We start from the raw sequence: 20,116 nt of genomic DNA, 5'->3' as shown, positions 1-20,116 counted from the left end.
TTCACACCTAGGTCGCTGTCATCCGTTTGGGGCAGGGGACGGAGGTAGGAAAGAAAAAAAGTTGTGGGAGGGACGGAAGGGGGCGAGGGGCTGCAGGGATCAAGCGGCACGGCCCCTCTATTCGAAAACTACACAGGGACAGTCCCCAAACGCGCCGCATTAGGAGCAGGGGAAGACGGGGGTCCTGCGTGGAGGAGGGGGAAGGGGGAAAGACGGCTTGGAGAAGTTAAAATTTCCTCTCCCTCCTCCCTTTCGTCTCCGCGGCGGGTGTGCGTGTGTGTGTGGTGCGGGGGTCCGCTGCCGACCCCCATCTTCTCCCCGTCCAACGCCTGCTCCGGGAGGCGTCGGGCCTAAAGATAAAAACCGATCACCGCAACCTGGAAGGGGCAGGGCTGGAATCCGCCCCCCGCCCTCCCTGCCTCAAGCCCCGCAGCTCTCGGGGCCGGGGCTGCCCGAAGGGAAGAGCCGGGGCTCTGGGAAGAAGGGGAGAGGGAGGGAAGGAAGGAGGAAAAGAGGGAAGAAGGGAAGAGAGAGAGGGAAAAATGGGAGGGAGAGAAGAAGGTAAAGGGGGAGAGGAGGAGAGAGAAAGGGAGGGAAAGAGGAAGAGGGGAGAGGGGAGAGAAGGGGGGAGGGAAGAAGAGAAGGGAAGGAGAGATGGCAGGAAGGCAGGAGGATAGAAGAGAGGAGAGAGGGAGGGAGGGAAGGAAGGAGAGAGAGAGAGCGCCCCTGCCAGGGTGGCCCGAGGCGTCTGGGCACAGGAGGTGGCGTCCAGACAGACAAGGTATAATTGCTAATCCCCAAGTAGTCACTTTGGCCGCGACGTGGCCAACTGGGAGTGATTTGTCGCCGGCGCGGCCAATGGTTCTCATCCAGGTAGCGGCACATTGGAGTCTCCTTAGCACCCGCCGCGCTAAGCTCAGGGAAGCCAACACGCTCAGCACAGTGCCACAGCCCCCTCAGACCGTCCCAACCCCCTCCCGCCCCCCTCCGCTCAGTACAGTGCCAGCGTCCTCAGAACGCCCCCGGCTTTGAGGAAGAGGAAAGGAAGGGAGGGACAGAGGGAGAAAACCAGAGAGACGGAGAGTGATGGAGAGACAAAGAGATGGAGAGACAGAGAATAAAGAGCTAGAAAATAATAAGGGTACAAGGGCAGAATTCGAGAGAGGGGCTTTAAAGAGATAGAGGTAGAGAGACAGGCAAAAAGAGAGTCAGAGACACGTGGAGGCAAAGATTCATATTGCTGATTAATACCTGACTGCCAATAATTGAGGAGGAGGAGGAGGTTCTAAGAGGGCCAAGGCGGGGACCCGGGCCAGAGGAGGACGAGGGCGCCCCGCAGGCAGAGGGAGCCCCGAGGGGGGAAGATGGACAGGGAGACTTCCACTAATTCGATTTTTCCCCGTATTAGGGCCTCATTAAGCACCGAAAGCCGTTCTCCTCCAAGTGTCTCCACTAGGCATGTAATCGCATTACTCTGATTAGAAAGTCAAATACCGGGTCGGCTCCGACTCCATTCGGAGCCAGGGCAGCGCCGTACCGTGTCCTTGGGCGGTGTAGACCGACCCTGGGAGGCCCGGAGCGGGTGGTGGTGATCGGGTCTCCGGGGTCTCAGGGGTCCCCGGGCGGCCCGGGGGGGGGGGGGGGGGAGGGAGGAACGCCTGTTTTAATAATGTTGGTATTTGTTAAGCTATTACTTCGTGCAGAGCACTGTTCTAAGCGCTGGGGTAGATACAGGGGAATGAGGTTGTCCCACGTGAGGCTCACAGTCTTCATCCCCATTTTACAGATGAGGCAACTGAGGTAAAGAGAAGTGAAGTGACTTGCCCACAGTCACACAGCTGATAAGGGGCAGAGTCGGGATACGAACCCATGACCTCCGACTCCCAAACCCGGGCTCTTTCCACTGAGCCACGCTGCTTCTCTTTTACTTGTATTGATGTCTGTCCCGTCCCCCCGTCTCCCCCCGCCCCCCGACTGTAAACCCGTTGTGGGCAGGGATTATCTCTCAATTGCTGTATTGCACTTTCCAAGCGCTTAGTACAGTGGTCCGCACACAGTACGCGCTCAGTAAATACGATCGAATGAATGAACGGACTTCCTAGGGGGTGGAGTCGGGAAAGCCCCTGAGCACTTTCCCGGAGATGCATCCGGGGCCGGCCAGGCTCGGCCATCAGTGGATAAAACACGGGCCTGAGAGTCAGAGGACTTGGGTTCTAATCCCGGCTCCGCTACTTGTCTGCTGTGTGACCTTGGGCGACAGACTTAACTTCTCTGTGCCTCAGTTCTTCATCTGTAAAATGGGAATTCAAATCCTGTGCTCTCTCCTACTTGGGCTTTGACTCCCATGTGGGACAGAGACTGGAGGCTCCTGTATCAACCCCAGCGTTTAGTACAGTACCTGGCACATAGCGCCTAACAGTAGTAATTATTATTAGTATTACTGTCTCTGCCAGGTTGGGCATGGGGGCAGGCCGAGAGGAGAGAGGCTCAGCTTCTCCACCCCCCTCCCCCGACGCTGCCCCTCTCTCTCCACGACCACCTCCCAAACACACACACACACACACACACACACACACACTGTGGTTTCAGGACGAAAAAAACCCATTTTCCAGCGGTCACGAGGCCCGTTGGTCGGAACCCTCCGCCGCGGGCACCGCTCTAGCACCAGGGGAGTTGAGGTGAGGTTCCCCCCACCCCACCCCCCGGCGTGCCCACCCACCCACCCACCAGGGGAGATGCCCAGCGCCAGCCCTCTCTGGGAGGAATATTTTTGTGTCTCTCCTTCCGGGAGCCGCTGCCCCAAGGACCGGCCCATGGAGATGGCGGGACAGTGGGAGGGACGGATTAAAGGAGGCGGGTTGTTTGTTGTTTTTTTTTTAAATGGCATTCGTTAAGCGTTTACTGTGTGCCAAGCACTGTACTAAACGCTTGGGTGGATAAAAGCCAATCGGGTTGGACACAGTCCAGGTCCCACACGGGGCTCCCAGTCTTAATCCCCACTTTACCGACGAGGTAACTGAGGCCCAGAGCGGTGAATTGACTTGCCCGGAGCCCTATGAGCAGACAGGTGGCGGAGCGGAATTAGAACTCAGATCCTTCCGACTCCCAGTGCCCTATCCACTGGGCAGTAAATTTGGGAGCCGCCTGGCCTGGAGCATCGCTCCGCCCTGAGATCTGTGATGAAAAGGAAGGGAGAGGAAGTACCCCCAAGAGGCTCTTGGTAAGTTTGAACGCCCGGGCCCCCCACCTGCCTCCGTTAGACTTGGGTGGTGGGTGAGGGCAGCTCCTCCTCCTCCTCCCTCCTCCGTGCCCATCGGCGGCCTCCCTCTGGTGCCCGGGGCAGGAGCTTGTGTGCAAAGCGCCCAGGAGGAGGGGGGAATTGGGGGGACGGGTGGGAGGGCCCGGCCCTCCCCGCCGCTCCCCTCCCCTCCGCCCACCCCCGGCCTCCCTCCCGACCCAGAAAACGCGTGAGAGGGTGCGGGGCGGGGAGCAGTGGAGCGAGTGGGTCCCCCCCGGCTGGAAGCGGGGGCGCGCCTGGCCCCAGCCCCCCCGAGCACTGTGAAATCGGCGACCCGGCGTTCCCAGGGCCCCTCGCCTGCCAGGCCCGGGATTAACGTCCCGCCCTGGCGAGGGTGTGAAACCCCTGCCTTCGGCGCACTCGTCCCATTTCCATCAATGGGCCTTCGCCGTGGCACCGCGGACCAGCTGCGAAGTTGAACAAACACCAGTTGAGTGCGTCTCGGGTCCGGCCCCGGCCCTGGCCCCCCTCGCTCTCTCGCCTTCTTCCTCTCCCTCCCTCCCTCCCTCTCTCCCCTCTCTTCTGTCTCTCTCTCTCTCTCTCCGTCTCTCTCCCTGTCTCTCCCTCCCTCCCTCCCCGTCTCCGTCTCTCCAAAGCCCTTCTCTGGCCTGGGAGAATGGTCCTAAAGAACGGCCCCTCGAACGGCGGTTTCGAGACCTGGAATCGCTAGGAGGGACCGATTCCCACGACGGGCTGTGAGGTCTGGCCAACAGGTGTTCGATTTGGCCGAGGGAGATGGGGAGAGCCAGGGACGGAGAGCTCGGCTGCCAGATAAAGCAGACTGCCCCAGCTCCTCTTTGCTTTACATGCCGTGGAAGCCGCAGACAATCGCAATGATATCTTTATTGCTAGGTTCATGTCCTGGGCTATAACATATCAATCCCTGTCGTGGGGCTCTAGGATGCACCTGGTATTTCAAACTTGTTCTTTTTTGTGCTTCTGGGTCCTGGACTGCAGCTGCTTAAAACAAGCAAAGAGAGGGGCTCTTACAATGTCTCCAAGACGTGTTGGCATGGTTTGCTTGTCTTTAATGTACCATTAACTATTGTCTTTACACAATATGGGAACTGTAAAGCATGACATGTGTTATAATAAAACACATTTTCAATGATACACTTGGACTCGAAGCTGGGATGCAAACAAACAGGCCCAAATTTTGTTTTGTCTCTCTGGCTGAGCCTACTGGCAATTAAACTTAAGACCACTGTCCCCTCCCCCCCCGTCTCCCCCCCCCCGCCCACCCCAACTCCGATCAGCCAATTAAATTTTATGTCTCCTAATTTTTCACATAGAAAAAAAAAAGTCTCCGAGCCGGCCCCTACAGACATCGATTTTCCCGCTATCACCTGGCGTTCGGACCTTCTTTCCATTTATCAAGAAGGAAAACGTCAGGCGTTACATAAAGTGACTCTGTTCCCATAAGGCTCTCACCATCGCGGGCCATTGTTTTCCCTTGTTAATAACTCATTACCAGGATTTAACAAATCAAGCATTACATATGTTTTGTGTCTCCATATTTTGATCCGTCCGATTAAGCAGATGTTACGATTGAAAATTGAAAAGTCCGAGGCTCCTCTCGTCTGAGAACGAGGGCAGCCTCAAACAACGAGCTAACAATGAGATTCAGAAGATCTTCAGAAAAACATTTACCCCCAATAAACGGGCTCCAACCTGCTCCATGTCAACCATTGTGCGCGTGGGGGAATAATTAAGTTTAATAGGAATAGGTCCGCGGGGTTTTCAATGCCAGCATCACAGGTGCGGGCTGGCACGATGAATGATTCCCCTGATTTTTGCCAAGCTCAAGGGCTCTTCTCTCGGACTTTCAAGCGCATGGAAAATATTGTCATTTCTTTGAATTCGCAGCATTGGTTTCAGGCGGAACAAAGGCGGGGGCGGGGGCGGCCGGGGGCGGCCGGGGGCGGGCGTTGGGGCGGGGGCGGCCCGGGGCCGGAGCGCGCCGCGGAGCCCGTGCGCAAGGGCCTCTCCCTCCCTCCCTCCCTCCGGGCGCCGCACACAGCCCGCTCCGCCCCGGGCCCCGCCGCCGCTCCGGCCCGGCCGTCCCGGGCCCGGACCCCGCCCCCCGCCGCCGCCCCGTCGCCCCCGGACCCCCCCGGCCCGGACCCTTGGGGGGGGCCCCGGCCGCCCGGCCCGCCGCCGGCCCGTTCCCGCGGCACCCCCCCGGCGCCCGGGGCGGTGCGGGGCGCGGAGGGCGGCGGGCCCAGGGGCGCACGGTCCCCGGCCCGCGCCCCGCTCCGGGCCCGGGCCGGCCGCGGGGCGGGGCGCCGGGGGCGGCGCGGGGGCTGCGCGGGGGGCTGCGCGTCGGAGGGGGGGCTCTCCCCGGGGCCCGGGCCCGCCCGCCGCCCCCTCGGCCTCTCCGCCGGCTTTGCGCACGGAGCTCTCCAAGGCTGCGGGGCGGAGGCGCGGGGCGGCCGGGCCGGCGGTCGGGGGCCCCGCTCGGCCCCGGGGATCGCCGGGCTCCCGGCCCACGGCCGCAGGCTCCAGGCCCCAGTCCCGGCCCGGCCGCCTCCTCCACGCCGCCCCCCGCGCCCTCCCGGCTCCTCCCCGCTGGTTGCGCGGCGCCGGCGGGGACGCGGGCCATGGGGGTCCGGAGCTGCGCCTCCCGGACACGGGCCCGGGCCCCCCAACACCCCTCTAACCCCACCGCTCCGCGGGCCCCGGGTCGCGCGTGGAGAGACCCTCTCCAGGACCCCGGGGGGGGGGGTCCCCGGCCCGTCCCCGGGACGGGGTGTCCGGCCCCCGTCCGAGAGCCGGACCCTCGCTCCCCTCTCCAATGCCCCCCGGGGGGGGGGGAGCTTTGTGGGCTGACGGCCGGGGCCCGGGGGCGACGGGGGTCTCCCCCACTCCCGCTCCTGCTATCGCTGCGTTTTGGGGGGCGCGACCCTCCGCCCGTCGCCCCCAAACCTTTGCTCCTCGTTCCTTGGGGCAACCGGCCCCCGAGGCGAGGGCGCCTCGGCTTGGGCAGTCCTGATCCCCCCGGTGCCAGGCCCAGGCCCAGACCCGGTGCCAGGTCCAAGCCCAGGTTCAGTCCTAGGTCCAGGTCCGGGACCGGCCCCAGGCCCAGACACGGACCTAGGTCCAGTCCCAGGTCCAGGCCCGGTCCTGGCCTTTGAGGGGACGAGCGTGGCCGAGGCTGGGCCGCTGGGCGAGGGCCTGCGCCCTCCGGGGCCGGGCAGGACCGAGGGAGGTCGGGGCAGGGGAGGAAGGGGACGGGGACCCAGAAAGGGAAAAGGGGGACCCGTCCCCCTCGGGGCGCCGGGAGGTGCGGGTCACTGTCGCATTCACCACAAACGAGAGTCAAACGCGACGCGGGCGAGCAGCCCCGCGCTTTATCATGCAACTCCGGGGTCGTCGAGTGGCACTTGAGCGTGGACCAGGCGGGGGACGTCTCGGCGCAATTATTCGCAAGTTTCTCATACTTTTAAAAGCATCCTTGAAGCCCCTTTGAGATCCGCTCAATAGCTCCCCCCGCCACTCCCCCCACCCCCCGGGCTTCCTCCTCCCCAACGTGCCCGTTTCCAGCGCTTTCATCAAGGGCTTGAATTGTGTTGTCAAAGTTTCGAAAGGGGGTGGGTGGGTGGGGGGCTTGCAAAGTCTTGGAAATCGGTCCATTTTGCAGGTGTAGGATGTGATCACAGCGTGCGCTCCCCAGCGGCCGGAGGGAGGCAGGGGACAGCTGGCTGTTTTCAGAGGAAGCCCCCCCACCCCCCTACCCCCCACCCCTCCCACCCCCTCCCCAGGACCAAACACAGCGACAGTGACCTTTCCGCGGGGGGACCGGGGCCGAGCTTTTGATTGAATTAGCCATAAAGCCGTCTTGCTGGAACTTTTCTCCCCCAGCCCCCCCCGCCCCCAAAGCAAAGAAATATTGCGCTTAATAGAGCCGCGCGGCTCACAGCTTTTTCGTGCCTATCAAGAAATATGACGGCGGCGCGGGACGCCGGGGGCCCAGCCGGGGGTGGGGGGAGGCCCCCGGAAAACCGGGCCGGGGGGCCCGTGTGCCGGCTCGGCCGCGACGGGTTTCTCTTATCTTTTTGGCCTGACAATACTCCGAAATGCATCACTGACAGTCAGGGAGGGTTGATAGATGATCAGCAAGCGCAGAGCCCCTTTCCAAGGTCAAGTTGAAGATTCTCGTTTGCTGTTTAACTGGAGCTTTTTTTTTTGTTTTTTTAAACTAACAACAAACCAACCCGCAACAATGCCGGCCTGTTCCCCGTCCTCGGCTCCCTCGAGTCACCAGAAACCGGGTTCGCCGGGCCTTCCTGGGTCGTGCCGGCCGAGCCCCCTACACGGGCAGGAGCCTGGGGGTGAAGGTCGACCCTTTCCAAGGCGCCGGAGGTGGGGGCATGTGGGCGTGTGACCGGGGAGATGGGTACATAGGTACCTGTGTGTACGTCTGTGCATGTGTGCGTGTCTGTTTGCGGGGCGATCTGGACAGGGCTGTGTGTGTGCCTGGGTGGGTGCGGGAGCACGTGTGGAGGGATGTGTGGATGTGCGTTGCTGCAGAGCTAGGAAATCCTTTTCCAAATCCCCCAAGGTCTGGGAGTTTGCAGCGGGCCGAAGTCAAACGGCCCTGCCGCGCACTCGCGTCTCCGCGGGGCAGGACCGGCTAAACCCATTCGTCTCGCCGGCGCCCAACCTGTTGCTTTTAAACTCCGACCAGCGCTAACCCTTTGTGAGCTTTTATGGACAGGTTCCTTTTTCTTCTCCTTCTCCTCCTCCTTTTCCTCTCCTCCTCCTCCTCCTCTTCCTTGTTCTACTTCGTGCGGACACGCTGGCTTCCCAAGAAGTTTCCCTTCCATCCGTGATGATTGATATTTTTTATTCAGCCAACTTTTATTTACCTTGCAAAAATGTTGGGGACCCATGTGATAAATTAGATATGCAAATTTCTTTGAATGGTGTGGTAAGTGTGTCTAGCTGGAGCTGAATGAGGCCATGCAAGTCGGTCTGTGCGCACTCCGGACCCCAGGGAGCTGATCAAAGCACCTATTCTCTCCCGTCCACAGTATTCTCCTCCGAACTATTTCGATACAATATGTTTCCATGATGCACTTAATGTGGTAGGGACACAGAACTCATTACAACCTAGCTAGGTCTGCCGACCTCTTTGTTCCGCGGCATAAAGTCAAAGAAAAAAAAAAGTAAAGCCTTTGCCAGTTGCCAGCTTTCTGAAATGCTAAAGCATGCGTCATTTTTCACCAGGTCTCGTCTTGATATCCTCAAAAGACAAACTACGAAACCGGCTTCAGCCTTTTCTGGCATTAATTACGCCGCCGCCCAGCCGACCCGTTTTGTGTGGTTTTTTTTCCCCCCTTTTTCCTATTATATGCATTTCTCAGCAGGATTTTTCTCCTCTCTCCCCCCCACCCCCCCACCGCCGGCTCCGTCTCCCACCCCTCCCGCAAGACCAATGCAGCTGCGAGTGAAACTATGAATGCGTTTTTATCGCTATGGAAAAAAAAAAGACAGCGAGGGAAAGAAAAATAAGTGGGAAAGTGCGGCGTTGCGTTTGTAGGACAGGCCTGGGCGAGGGGGCCCGGAGTAACGACCCCGGAGGCGAAGGGACCCCGGACCCCTTCCCCTCTCCCGGGTGGGGGGGGGGGCGGAATTCGAGGTGGCGTCCCCCCCAATTCCGCGGGCGGTTCCGGTCCTGAGGGAGGGAAGCGGTCCGCACAGCCCCTCCTCCGGCGGGAGGATGCGGGCCCGGCCTCGGGCCGCTCGGAGATCCCGCTCCGCTTCGCCCCAGGGCCGAGCTCTGCCTCTGCTCGACAGACGTGGCTGGCCGCCAGTTCTGGGAAAGATTCCAGCCCTGACTCCGATTAACCCTCTCTGGTGAAACTCTGCTGGAAACCAACTCACCAGCAATTGCCATTAATCTACTTACTAATTAAGCCAATTCATTTCTAAAGGAGAAAAATTCCTTTCTTTGGCCAAACTGATGGGAGGAAATTTGAAAGAAGAGCCAAACTGTGTCACTGTAATTCAGCCAAGGACTGCTAAAACGAGGTGTTGATATATAGCGGGAGATTGAGACCAAGTTTCTAGGGCAACAATCCACGGAGGCGGTGGTATATAGTGCATAGGAGATGAGGCTCGAATAACGCGGGGCCACCCTGTGCCACCGTGTCCTGGGCCCGAGAATGAGGCGTCTTTTCTCCCCCTGCGGTGGCGCGGCTCCTTTTACGCACTGATGAATGGGCTCGGCGCCCGGGGCCCGGCTCGCAGCGCACCGCGCAGCGCCCCTGGGAGCCCGGAGCGGACAAGGGCAGGACTGGGGGTTCCTCCCCCCACCCCCACTAAAGAGGACCGGACCCTCCGCAAACGAGCCGGCCCCTGGACCCGGAGCGCCTTTACGCACGCAGGGGCCGGCCCGGCTCGCCCGGCGGATTGGTGGTGCCACTCCTAGCACACGAAAAGTCAAACCCAAAGGGCTTTAAGCCCCCAGTCTATCTGGGTCTTTTCCCAGCCGAAGGTGGGATTTCGGGGGCAGGAGATGGGAGAAAGCCCAACTAAGGCCAGGAACCGGCCTTTTCGGTCCCCCTGGCCCCTACCGCCGGCCCCTCCTCCCTCCCACTGACCCTGGAAGGTGTAGACGGCGCCAGGGAGCACGATTCCAAGAGGATTCCCCAAAGGGGCCCGTGGCCCTCTTTATTGCCCCCCCTCTTTGGGTCCCACCGCGAAGCCAGTCAGGGCGGGGTCGGAGGTCCAGCCGGCGGCTCCTCCTCCCTCCCTCCCCCCTCGGCCGGCCCTTTGGGTCTGTCCTTCGCTCCCTCTGGTCCCGGCCCAGGGCGCGGGTCGGGGCTCGGGGCGGGAGGGGCGAGTCCTGAGCCCTCAGTGCCATCCATTTCTTCCGGGCCCGGCCCCGGCAGGCTCCCTGCAAAGGGGACAGACGGGGGGACAGTGAGACCCGGGCCCCGCGCCGGACGGCTCTCTGAAGACCCTGCTATAATACTGGGAAAGGCCCAGAGCCCGGTCTTTCCCCTCCTCCTGACCCCACCTCACTCTTTAAGCCCGGCAAAGCACTGGCACAGGCCCGCTGCCCGTGGGCTTGATTCTTGTCTGGTTCCGCGGTCTTTCCCGGAGCGGGGCGTGAGGGTGTGGGCTGGGAAGGTACCCACACTAGGCCCTGGGCCACGCTGGCCCCCACATTCCCCAGCCCCTGCAGAAGCCACATGGTCAGAGCCAAAGGGTCAACAAGCCCATCTCATCCTGAGGAGAAGCCAAGTTTCATCTTCCTGCCTGGAGGCAGCCGGGAGATAGCTGGGACCATCCAGCTGTGCCTCTGTGCTAGCTTCCACTAGACTGTAACCTTCTTGAGGACAAGGGTCACGTCTACCATTATCTAGTGTGTACTGTACCCACCCGAGTGCTTAATAAAGCTCGCTGCGCACAGTAAGGGCTCAATAAATACCTTTGGTTCATTGACTGGGCTCCTCCAAAACTCCCCAACTACTTGGACTGTGAGCCTCCAGGTGGGATAGGGACTGTGTTCGACCTGATTAACTTTTGTACCTAGCCCAGAGCTTAGAACTGTGCCTGGCACAGAGTGAAAGCTTAAAAAATATGATAATGTAGCAATGATAATAATAATGATAATGATAAAAGTAGTACTCCAGCCAGCCTCCTGGGCAGCCTAGGAGCTGGGAACAAGCCCCGCACCCAGCGGCCCACAAGGCCTCGGGTAGGTGGCGACCTGAACTGGGCACATTTAGCAACCAGGAATGGTGCTTGGCTTTCTGATGTTCCAGCCTGGAACCGGACACCTTGGAAGAGCTGTGTTGGTTCCTGCCTGGAAACCCAGACCAACCAGCGACCGGGCTTCCCATTGGATGTGGGGGTGAAGCTGGGTGGAGTAAGGGACTCTGAAGGCCTCGAGCAGGAGCTTAAAGTGGACGACTGCATGCTTAGGAACCAGAAACCAGCAGGGAAAGCCCTTCCTTAGCCACAGGAGATCCCTGTAAACTGGAAACGAGACTCCGCTGCCGTCTCCGCCAACGCAGTCTTCCCCATCCGGTGGGAGCTCTAAGAACATGTGTTTCCACTAAGGATGCGCTAGGAGCCAGACCCCTTCCAAACCATGAGGTTAAAACTCAAATCCCTGCTAACGGTCCAATACCGAGTCACCTCGACCTCCGAACTTCTGATTTTCCTTAAGTAACTCTCTTAAATAATAAAAAAAATAGGATGTGAGCCTCCTTAAAAGACTAATGACATTTCACAGGTAATGCAATTTAGAAAGCAACACTTCCATGTTTTCTTTTCCAACAATGTGCATTTTTGTAAACTGCTATAAATTGCAATTCAAAAGCACTGATCTCGCCATCCCCAATCATTTTTTATACTGATCAAATGAATGCAGATACTCCCATTTGGGAGGGGCGACATGACATTTCACTTGGCAGTTCTAAACAGGTCACGGACCTTTCACAGACCCTAAGGCAGTGGGAGGGAGCTCTTTGCGAAACCGTGTAACCAAATCAAACCAATGGTTACCCCTTTTCAATACCATTGGAATGGTTTGCACAATGCTATTCACATAGCAGCACAGACACTGAAAGGATGGTCATCCAATGGAAATTTCTTTTCCTTTGTTTAATCTTCAGAGCTCAAAAAGTAATACCCCAAGGAAAACAGTTCCATTTTGCCAGACGAAAATAAACAAAAACAATATCCCTGCACTCCTCTTAGCATGTTGCGGCCCAGGCTCACGGGCAACATTTGTGTGTTGCCACATCCACATATATGTATGTATTATGTATGTATATTTATTGGAGATGTTGCTTTGTTAGAAGCCATAGGCACAAAGACACAACATGGCTGCCCTGGAGATGACCTATTGCTTTCAAGTTGCTTGAACACATCAGAATTTCCATTGTTAAGGTTGATTAATTGAAACTGATAAGTTACCATGAATAAAGATTGTTTTTCTGTTTAATGTGGTGGGCCTGATTTGGTAAATGCTTCATTCATGTAGCTTTGCAGGGCAGCATATGGGCAAGATTCATTCAGTATCACAAACATATACAATTTATTATGCTTGTATAGCCACGACTAAAAGCCCTTTCTATTTTAATGGCAAAGTCTGAATGAAAAATTCCACTTAAAGAGCCACTAGTAACATCAAGTGTGATTTTTATCATGAATTCCTAAGAGTTTTGGGCTCTTGGCAAATGAGAATAAGTTAAAGGATGTAAAATGAAGTCCCAGAAAACAAATGGATATATTTCAGACTAGAACTTTAGCATCCTTTGCTGGTTTATCTGTCCGGTTTGTGGACACATATGTAGGGAACATGTTTTATGGTCCAGTGTCATCTTGTGTCACATACCATTGATAAAGTTATCACTGATGTTACAATGAGATGCTGTCATTGTGCCTCTGAGCCCTACATTCCTATGGAGTATAATTAGGGGAGACCCAGGGGCTTGTTTAGAGAATAAACAAGGCAACTTCCCAACCTTGTGTTTTTTCAGGGAAGCATCCAAAGACACATAACTCATTTGATTTGCGCGATGTCATACGGAGAATGACAGTTCTATTAATATTTAATGGGAATTCTATATTATATTTTTTCCCTTCAATTTCCTCTTTCAGGACTCCTGAAGAAGGTCTGCAAAGCCAAGTAAAACTGAAAAACGGGTTCAAGGGAAAGGCAGATTTTCTCATCCTCTGACAAAAACAAAACAAAAAACCTATGGATTTTATAGGTCTCTGCCATTCTGCTACTGAGCTACTTTAGCTTCTACCACCATCAGGCACAGTGGCACTAGCCACAGAGCTGAAAGCGAAGCGAATGCTTTTGTATCACACAGACAAACTAGAGAAGTGTTGCTATCACTTGGTATCTTACTCAATAAAGTCTTCAGGGCTTCTGGTCTGACAAATAGTTCAAGTTCATCCAGTGTTTTTTAATTAATTTAAGCTGGGTAATCTCGGTGCAAGCTCTTGAGCCGAGTAATAAACCAAATTGGTCACAGTTGGTGTGTGGTTAATAAAGGGCTGGATGGCTTTGGGGAGTTGATCTGTGTGCCATTTACTTGCAAAATCTCCTCCTATTCCTGCAGCATGCCTGAAGTTAGCCCCGGAACTTAAATTTTGTTGGGAAGATAAACTTTCTCTTTGATCCTAGGAGAAAAGTTTGCTCTCTAGATCAGGAAAAAAGGAGAAAAGAAGAGGTAGAATATAGTCTTTATATAGTTCCCCCTGAGGTATTTCCAGCCTTATCATTTGGGGATGTTATCATCATCCTCATTAGTAGTATTTCTTGAATGCTTCCTGTGTGCAGAGCACTGTACTAAGCGCTTGGGAGAGTACATACAATACAACAGAGTTCGTAGACTCAGTCCCTGCATACAATGAGCTTAGAAAGGTACCCCCCTCAAGATAGACTGTAAGACATGATTAGGTCTGCTCTGTGCCCTGAAAAGTCTCTTGAGCTTTATGGCTCTTTGTGGAAGATAAATAGGAATCTGTATATTAGGTGAGTTTGTGGGGCATGGGGAGGGGGAGGATTAAATGGAGGTGGCACCAAAGGTAGCAGAGAGCAGGGAGGAGGACAGAGAGAAGGGGAGAAAGAAGAGATGGGTAAGGAGGAAGTGAGTGTTTCTATTTGGGTCCTTTCTCTAGGTGAAATGTGCATGGAAGCAGAATTGCAGGGACTAATCATTTAATAGGTCAGTCTGCCAGATGAACCCCCAGTTTTTATCCTCCTGAAGCCTGTTGGCTTCTACCTCCAACTGAGTACCACCTATTCCTCTTTGACCTTCAAGCCAACAATGACTCTGCTTGCATGGGATTTAATTCTTGACTTTAAAGGCTTATATAACTTACAATCTACTTTTTTTAACAGGTGAAAATGGTAAGCATCTGGAGTGTTGTATAAAATATTCAATTTGAATTTAGTTTGGGTTCTCTTACTTTAAAAAAAAAAGGCAGCTGATTTTGAGTGGTGGGAATACCCGACTCTGGCTCTTATTCTTTGCTTTCCCCACCAGTAATGAATACAGTTGAATATTGCTAATACTGACTTTGCCAAATTACTAAGGTTGATATCTAACTCTTTCCAAATCTGGAGTTCTCTTCTTAAACTAGAAAGACTGAATAGTTCGGAGTGACATTAAAGTGCTAAGTGTGGCTCTCACAAAGGCATGACATTTTTAGATGTTGGTTAAAAACCATCACCAGAGACATTGTCTTTTGCAAATTAATGAATCACTTCTTAAAAATAGGAAATGACTTTTCCCATTATGCTTGTAATCTTCCTTCTAATTCCTAAAGGTTGTCCCTATGTATGAACAATCAATCTGTATAACAGCTCAAACATCAAAGCACCGAGGTTTTCTTTTTTTTCCACGATTGCTGGGAAGCAAATGCTAGGAAGCAAGGTAGGTATCTCCCAATTTTCAGATGGATAAAAGGAACCTGGTGATTTTCCCCCTATAATTTAGCAGGAGCTAAAACTGGTGGTTAGAACTCCAAGCTGAGTTTATTCTTCAGTTTAGTACTGCTTTCTACAAAGTTCTGTGCTGTCTGCTGTTCATTTCAGTACACTAAAATTTCCCAATAATGCTAATGCTAGTACAGTAATATTTCCCAGCTTATTCAAACATCTGCCCCTTTCAATAGATTGTAAGCTCCTTGAAGGCAGGGATCATGTCTACTCATTCTGTTGTACTATCCTAACTGCTCAGTACTCTGCTCTGCCCACAGAAGGCATCCAATGAATACCATTGATGGTCCAGGGTCTGCAACACCTTGGTCCCGGGCTCTGCTGATGGCCTTTTCAGGGGCAGTAACTGGCATACACTACTAGAGGCACAGCATAATACCCTGAATCCAGGGCTTTGGAGCCCCAGTGATCTGGAAGGGTTAAGGTCTCCTTCTTCCCAGGACTCCCATCAACCCCGGCAGAAACAAGCCCTGCTTTTCCTGATGGCCTTTATGAATCATCTTACAACCCTGTTCTTGCTATTATCTGGATCCAATAACTGCATTACAGCACAGTCAACCCTCTCCTAATAATACAAGTTCTAGCTGAAGGGTTTTTGGACCATATTTGCTTATTTAATTGTGGGATTAGTTCAACACTTTTTTATGTTTCAAGCACTGTACTAAGTGCTGGAGTAGTTATAAGACCTTCAGGTTGGACCCTACTCCTGTCTTACATGGACTCAGTGATTAAGCTGGAGGGAATACAGGTATTTAATGCTGATTTACAGAGGAGAAAAATGAAGGACAGGAAAGTTAAATGACTTGCCCAGGGTCATAGAGCAGACAAGCAGTAGAGCCAGAACTAGAACCCAGGCCTCCTGGGTTCTTTTCACTAGCCTGCATTGCTTTCCTGAGCAATAAGCACATTGAAGTCCCTAATTTATGCTTTCCTTCTCCACATATTTTTGACAGGGTCATCTAGATTTTAATTTATTTTTTTCATCCTTAAGCAACACCTTTAACCTAAAACAATCATCAGTGCAGCTGCTCAATTTGTATGACTCCATGAGCAACAAATGGCTGCATTTCCTATTTGTGGGTAAATATACTGATTTCAGAAAAAAGTTCCAATTTTAAATTGCCATGGAATTCTACTCATTGGGAGTGAAAATAAAAGTTTTACAGATTCATTGATTCTGTTCTTTTGAATTCTTAATAAGAAAGAGCAACACACCCCTTAAATGTTTTTCCTGGGTTGTCTTGGGAGGGTTAAAACACAATGTAATCTAAGGCCTTTAATAGTAGTTCCTCCTGTGCATCAGATATTTATGTTTGAACTTTCTCTTACTGACAAGCCAGGAAAAGAGTCACTGTTACTTTGAGGTTTTATCTCTGAGATTCGTGTCTTTTGTGCTCATTAAGAACATTTCTAGAGATTACAAAGTCAATAGCAGCCAATTACAGGTCTGTGAGAAAGTCTTCTTGAGTACATAAAATCAGTTGTACTGCATATCATACAATGGGAGGCTTAGATGCTAAATTTTATCATGATTAATTAGCAAACAAAATTAATAATGTTACACAGTCTTAGGAGAGCTCTTCCTTACCAAATTGCTTTGCATTTCTGCTAACAGCACTTTCTTTCATTACTCATTGTAAATCCTACATTTAATAATTTATTTCTGTTTAATCTCTTTTTCCTGTAAACTATTTTCTCACGCATAAGTTTGTTTAAAATTTGACAACATGATTAGATCATTTTCAACCTCTGCATCTATGTATGCAAGTAATCTGGATAACTGAAGTCTAAAAATTATACTTTGGGCTTAATTATCAAGCCATTTCTAGCCAATTTACCTGAAGCAGTACATGAAATGAGGTCAAAATATATAGTTTGGGACTGAATTTCTGGGTCTTAAGAAGCTGCATATGTACAGTTTCTCTTTTGACAATATATTTCATTATCCAACAACAAGAGACCATTCATGAAACTATTCATCTCTATTGAGCCTTTCATTTCAGAATTCTGTGTTTTAAAAGATTTGTTGCCCTTTGAGCATATCAGCATGAATTGATAATAACACATGCTCGAGGAAGAACTTAAGTTTCAAATCGGGAGTTCTGGTTTTTACCAGGAGCATTGCCCATTTCATGATGCACATTTATCAAAAAGATTTCAAGAAGTTGAGACAAATTTTTCCCCACAGATAAAGGCAGATAAAATATTAAAGAGTTAGTATGAGCCTAATCTGCAGGCCTCTATATTGGGGTACAATCTTCCCTGTGGTTTTGATCATTCAGTACCCCCAGAAATAGGGTGGATTCTGTAAAATTCCCAGGGAAAAGAAAGTTATATTTGCTCCTCCGAACTCTTTAGTAGATGGCCTGAGAGAACTGGCCTGGAGCTAGCAATCAATCAGTGGTACTTATTGAGCACTTACTAGGTATAGAGCACTGTTCTAAGTGCTTGGGAGAGTATAATACAAGAGGAATTAGTAGGCACATTCCCGCCCACAGTGAGCTTACAGTCTAGAAGGGGAGACAGACATTAATATGAATAGCTATAGAAGCTATTTCCCAACAAACTGCTAAGTATAGCCTCAGTTCCGTTTTAATTCTTGAAGGCATGTCCACTAGGCCTGGGGCTATGGGATGTCTTTGTGTTTGGCTGAAGGAATAACGTGCTCGGGGGGGTGAGTATCCATGGTGCTGAAAGACAGAACTGTTACTTGTGCGAAATGTGGAAGTGCCAGGGAATGCTTGAAGCAGGAACTTAACCTCATCAGTGTAGTGGTAATAGCATCTGTTAAGTGCTTATTGTGTACTGAGTGGTGTACTGAGCGCTGTGAAAGAATACACAGGTGGGAATTAGACAGGGCACCTGTCCTACAGGAGGCTCACAATCTAAAAAATCATCAGTGTAAAGGCTGAACTCACAGTGGGCAAGAGAACAAGAAAAAAATCATTTTTTGGGTTATCCTTTGTAGATTCACTATTTGAAGATTCCCTGATACTCTTTCTCCCCTCAAACACACAATTACCTGACTTCTAAGAAGCTTAAAGCCCTCTCCATGTTCTGCCAAACTGCCCCCAAATATCCAATTAGGAAGGGGAAGGAAGTTACTTTTTCTGATTTCCTCAGGGGAGACAGAAGTGAAGTGAGTCTCAGGTTCACATTTTGGATGAGAATGAAGAGGTAGAGGAAGAGAATGAGGAGCAGAAGAAGGAAGAAAGCTGGAGGAGGAGGCAAGGGAGAAGGAAAAAAATGGAGAAAAAGGAGGACGGAGATAAGGAAGAGGAAACAATGGAAAAGGAAGAGGAGAGGGAGTTGCAGGAGACAGGAGAAAGAGAAGGAGGCAAAGGAGGAGGAGGAGGAGGAGACACAAGGAGGAGTAAGAGGAGACAAAAGGCCAAGCGTGATGAGGAAGATACAAAGGAGAAAGTAGAGGAGGAAGAGAAGGAGAAGCAAGAGGATCCAAAAAAGGTGGCCAGGATCCACCAGCTATTCCCAGGTACAATACACCTTCATTATTATCCCCAAAGATTTTTCTGAGGGGACAATGTGACATTCTCTAAAAAAATGCCAGTGAACCATGGCTGCTCTTTGCTAGACTTTGAGTACTTTGAGGGCCAGGTATCATGTCTACTTATTGTATTGTGCTTCCCCACCTCCTAGTATAGTGCTCTGCACCCAGCAGACATGTAACAAATGCCATTGATTGATGGCGCATCCAAAAGATAACTGTACTAAAATTCTGTTTTTCTTATATATATAAAATCAATTTAAACTAAAACAAATCCTTGCATTGGAGAGTAAAGACACACACACACACACACACACAAATCTCTCTCAGTGGTGCAATTTCTGAGCCAGAATGGATTCACACACATAGGCACTCCTCCAGAGAACAAGTTAAACAATCATGATTTTTACCCCCTTATACTTTATATTTATACTTATACTTTATTCTTATACCCCTTTATAGTTTATACTCTACAACAGTTGCTCTTCTATAACTATGCCTCATGGTGCAATCGAGCCACATTCCTGAAAACTGTGGAAGTATTGTGGGGTTCATTTTCCACTGCTACACATACAATTATCATTTTTTAAATGGCATTTGTTAAGTGCTCACTATGTGCCAGGCATTGCTCTAAGCCCTGTGGTAGATACAAGATTATCAGGTTAGAAATAGTCCATATCCCACATGGGGCTCACAGTGTTAATCCCCATTTTACAGATGTGGTAACCAAAACATGCACAGAGAAGTGAAGTGACTTGCCCCAGGTCACACAGCAGACGTGGCAGAGTAGAGAGTAGAACCCAGATCCTCTGGCTACCAGGCCCATGCTCTTTCCACAAGGCCACAATGTTTCTCTCTGCTATCGAAACTCAAAGCCAAAAGGGTTAAAAGCAGGCGCATCTCTCTTTCAGAGGATTGTCTGGTCACATTTTCTAGTTTGTCCACTCCACTACTCTGACCCAAGTCACAGGCCCTGAAGAAGGTGTGGGCAGTGGGACAGGGATAATCAATTGCCGTCTTTTTTATGGTATTTGTTAAGCACTTAGTATGTGCCAGGCATTGTACTAACTGCTGGAGTAGATACGAGGTTGGTCACAATCCACGTCCCACATGGGGTTCACAGTTTTAATCCCCATTATACAGATGAGGAAACTGAGACACAGAGAAATGAAGAGACTTATCTAAGGTCACCCAGCAGACAAGTGATGGAGCTGGGATTAGAACTCAGGTCCTCTACCTCCCAGACCCAAGCTCTTTCTACTAGGTCACACTGTTTCTCATCTTTAGCTAATTGCTACATTGGGTGTATGTCAGAGGGAGAGTAGGTGTTGGGGGGATAGTGGTCCATTGCAACTATCAGGGAGAATAAGGAGGCCTTAGACGCCCACTGGCTCAAAGCCTGTTTTCCAGGCAGTCCTGACTCTGTTTTTAGGCGCTGAAGAAACAGTGAGTAAAATAATAATGATAATAATAATAATGGTACTTGTTCAGCAGTTACTATGTGCTAAGCATTGTTCTAAGCGCTGGGGCAGATCAAGTTCATTAGGTTGGACACAGTCCCTGTCTCACATGGGGCTCACGCTCTTATCCCCATCTGTACTTCAGATGACACGCAGATCTACATCTCCGCCCCTGTCCTCTCCCCCTCCCTTCAGGCTCGCATCTCCTCCTGCCTCCGGGACGTCTCCACCTGGATGTCGGCCCGCCACCTAAAACTCAACATGAGCAAGACTGAGCTCCTCATCTTCCCTCCCAAACCCGGTCCTCTCCCAGACTTCTCTATCACCGTGGATGGCACGACCATCCTTCCCGTCCCGCAGGCCCGCAATCTCGGTGT

General features: G+C 52.0%; 1 protein-coding gene across 2 annotated transcripts in view; it reads right to left on the bottom strand.

Annotated features, from left to right (window-relative positions):
- Positions 1–9,970: 9,970 nt before the first annotated feature.
- C13H10orf67 (chromosome 13 C10orf67 homolog) overlaps positions 9,971–20,116 on the bottom strand; it is a 56,906-nt gene continuing 46,760 nt past the window's right edge. The window contains exon 16 of one of the 2 annotated variants that reach the window (XM_007673175.3): positions 9,971–10,199. In XM_007673175.3, the coding sequence (XP_007671365.2) occupies positions 10,012–10,199 (188 nt within the window). In that variant the 3' untranslated portion in view covers positions 9,971–10,011. Of the gene's footprint in view, positions 10,200–13,212; positions 13,471–20,116 lie in introns of those variants that run through there. The other variant, XM_029077676.2, reaches the window with a different exon arrangement.

Source organism: Ornithorhynchus anatinus, chromosome 13, assembly GCF_004115215.2.
Source record: "Ornithorhynchus anatinus isolate Pmale09 chromosome 13, mOrnAna1.pri.v4, whole genome shotgun sequence".
NCBI classification, from domain to species: domain Eukaryota; kingdom Metazoa; phylum Chordata; class Mammalia; order Monotremata; family Ornithorhynchidae; genus Ornithorhynchus; species Ornithorhynchus anatinus.
This window is presented reverse-complemented; position numbering and strand designations above follow the sequence as displayed.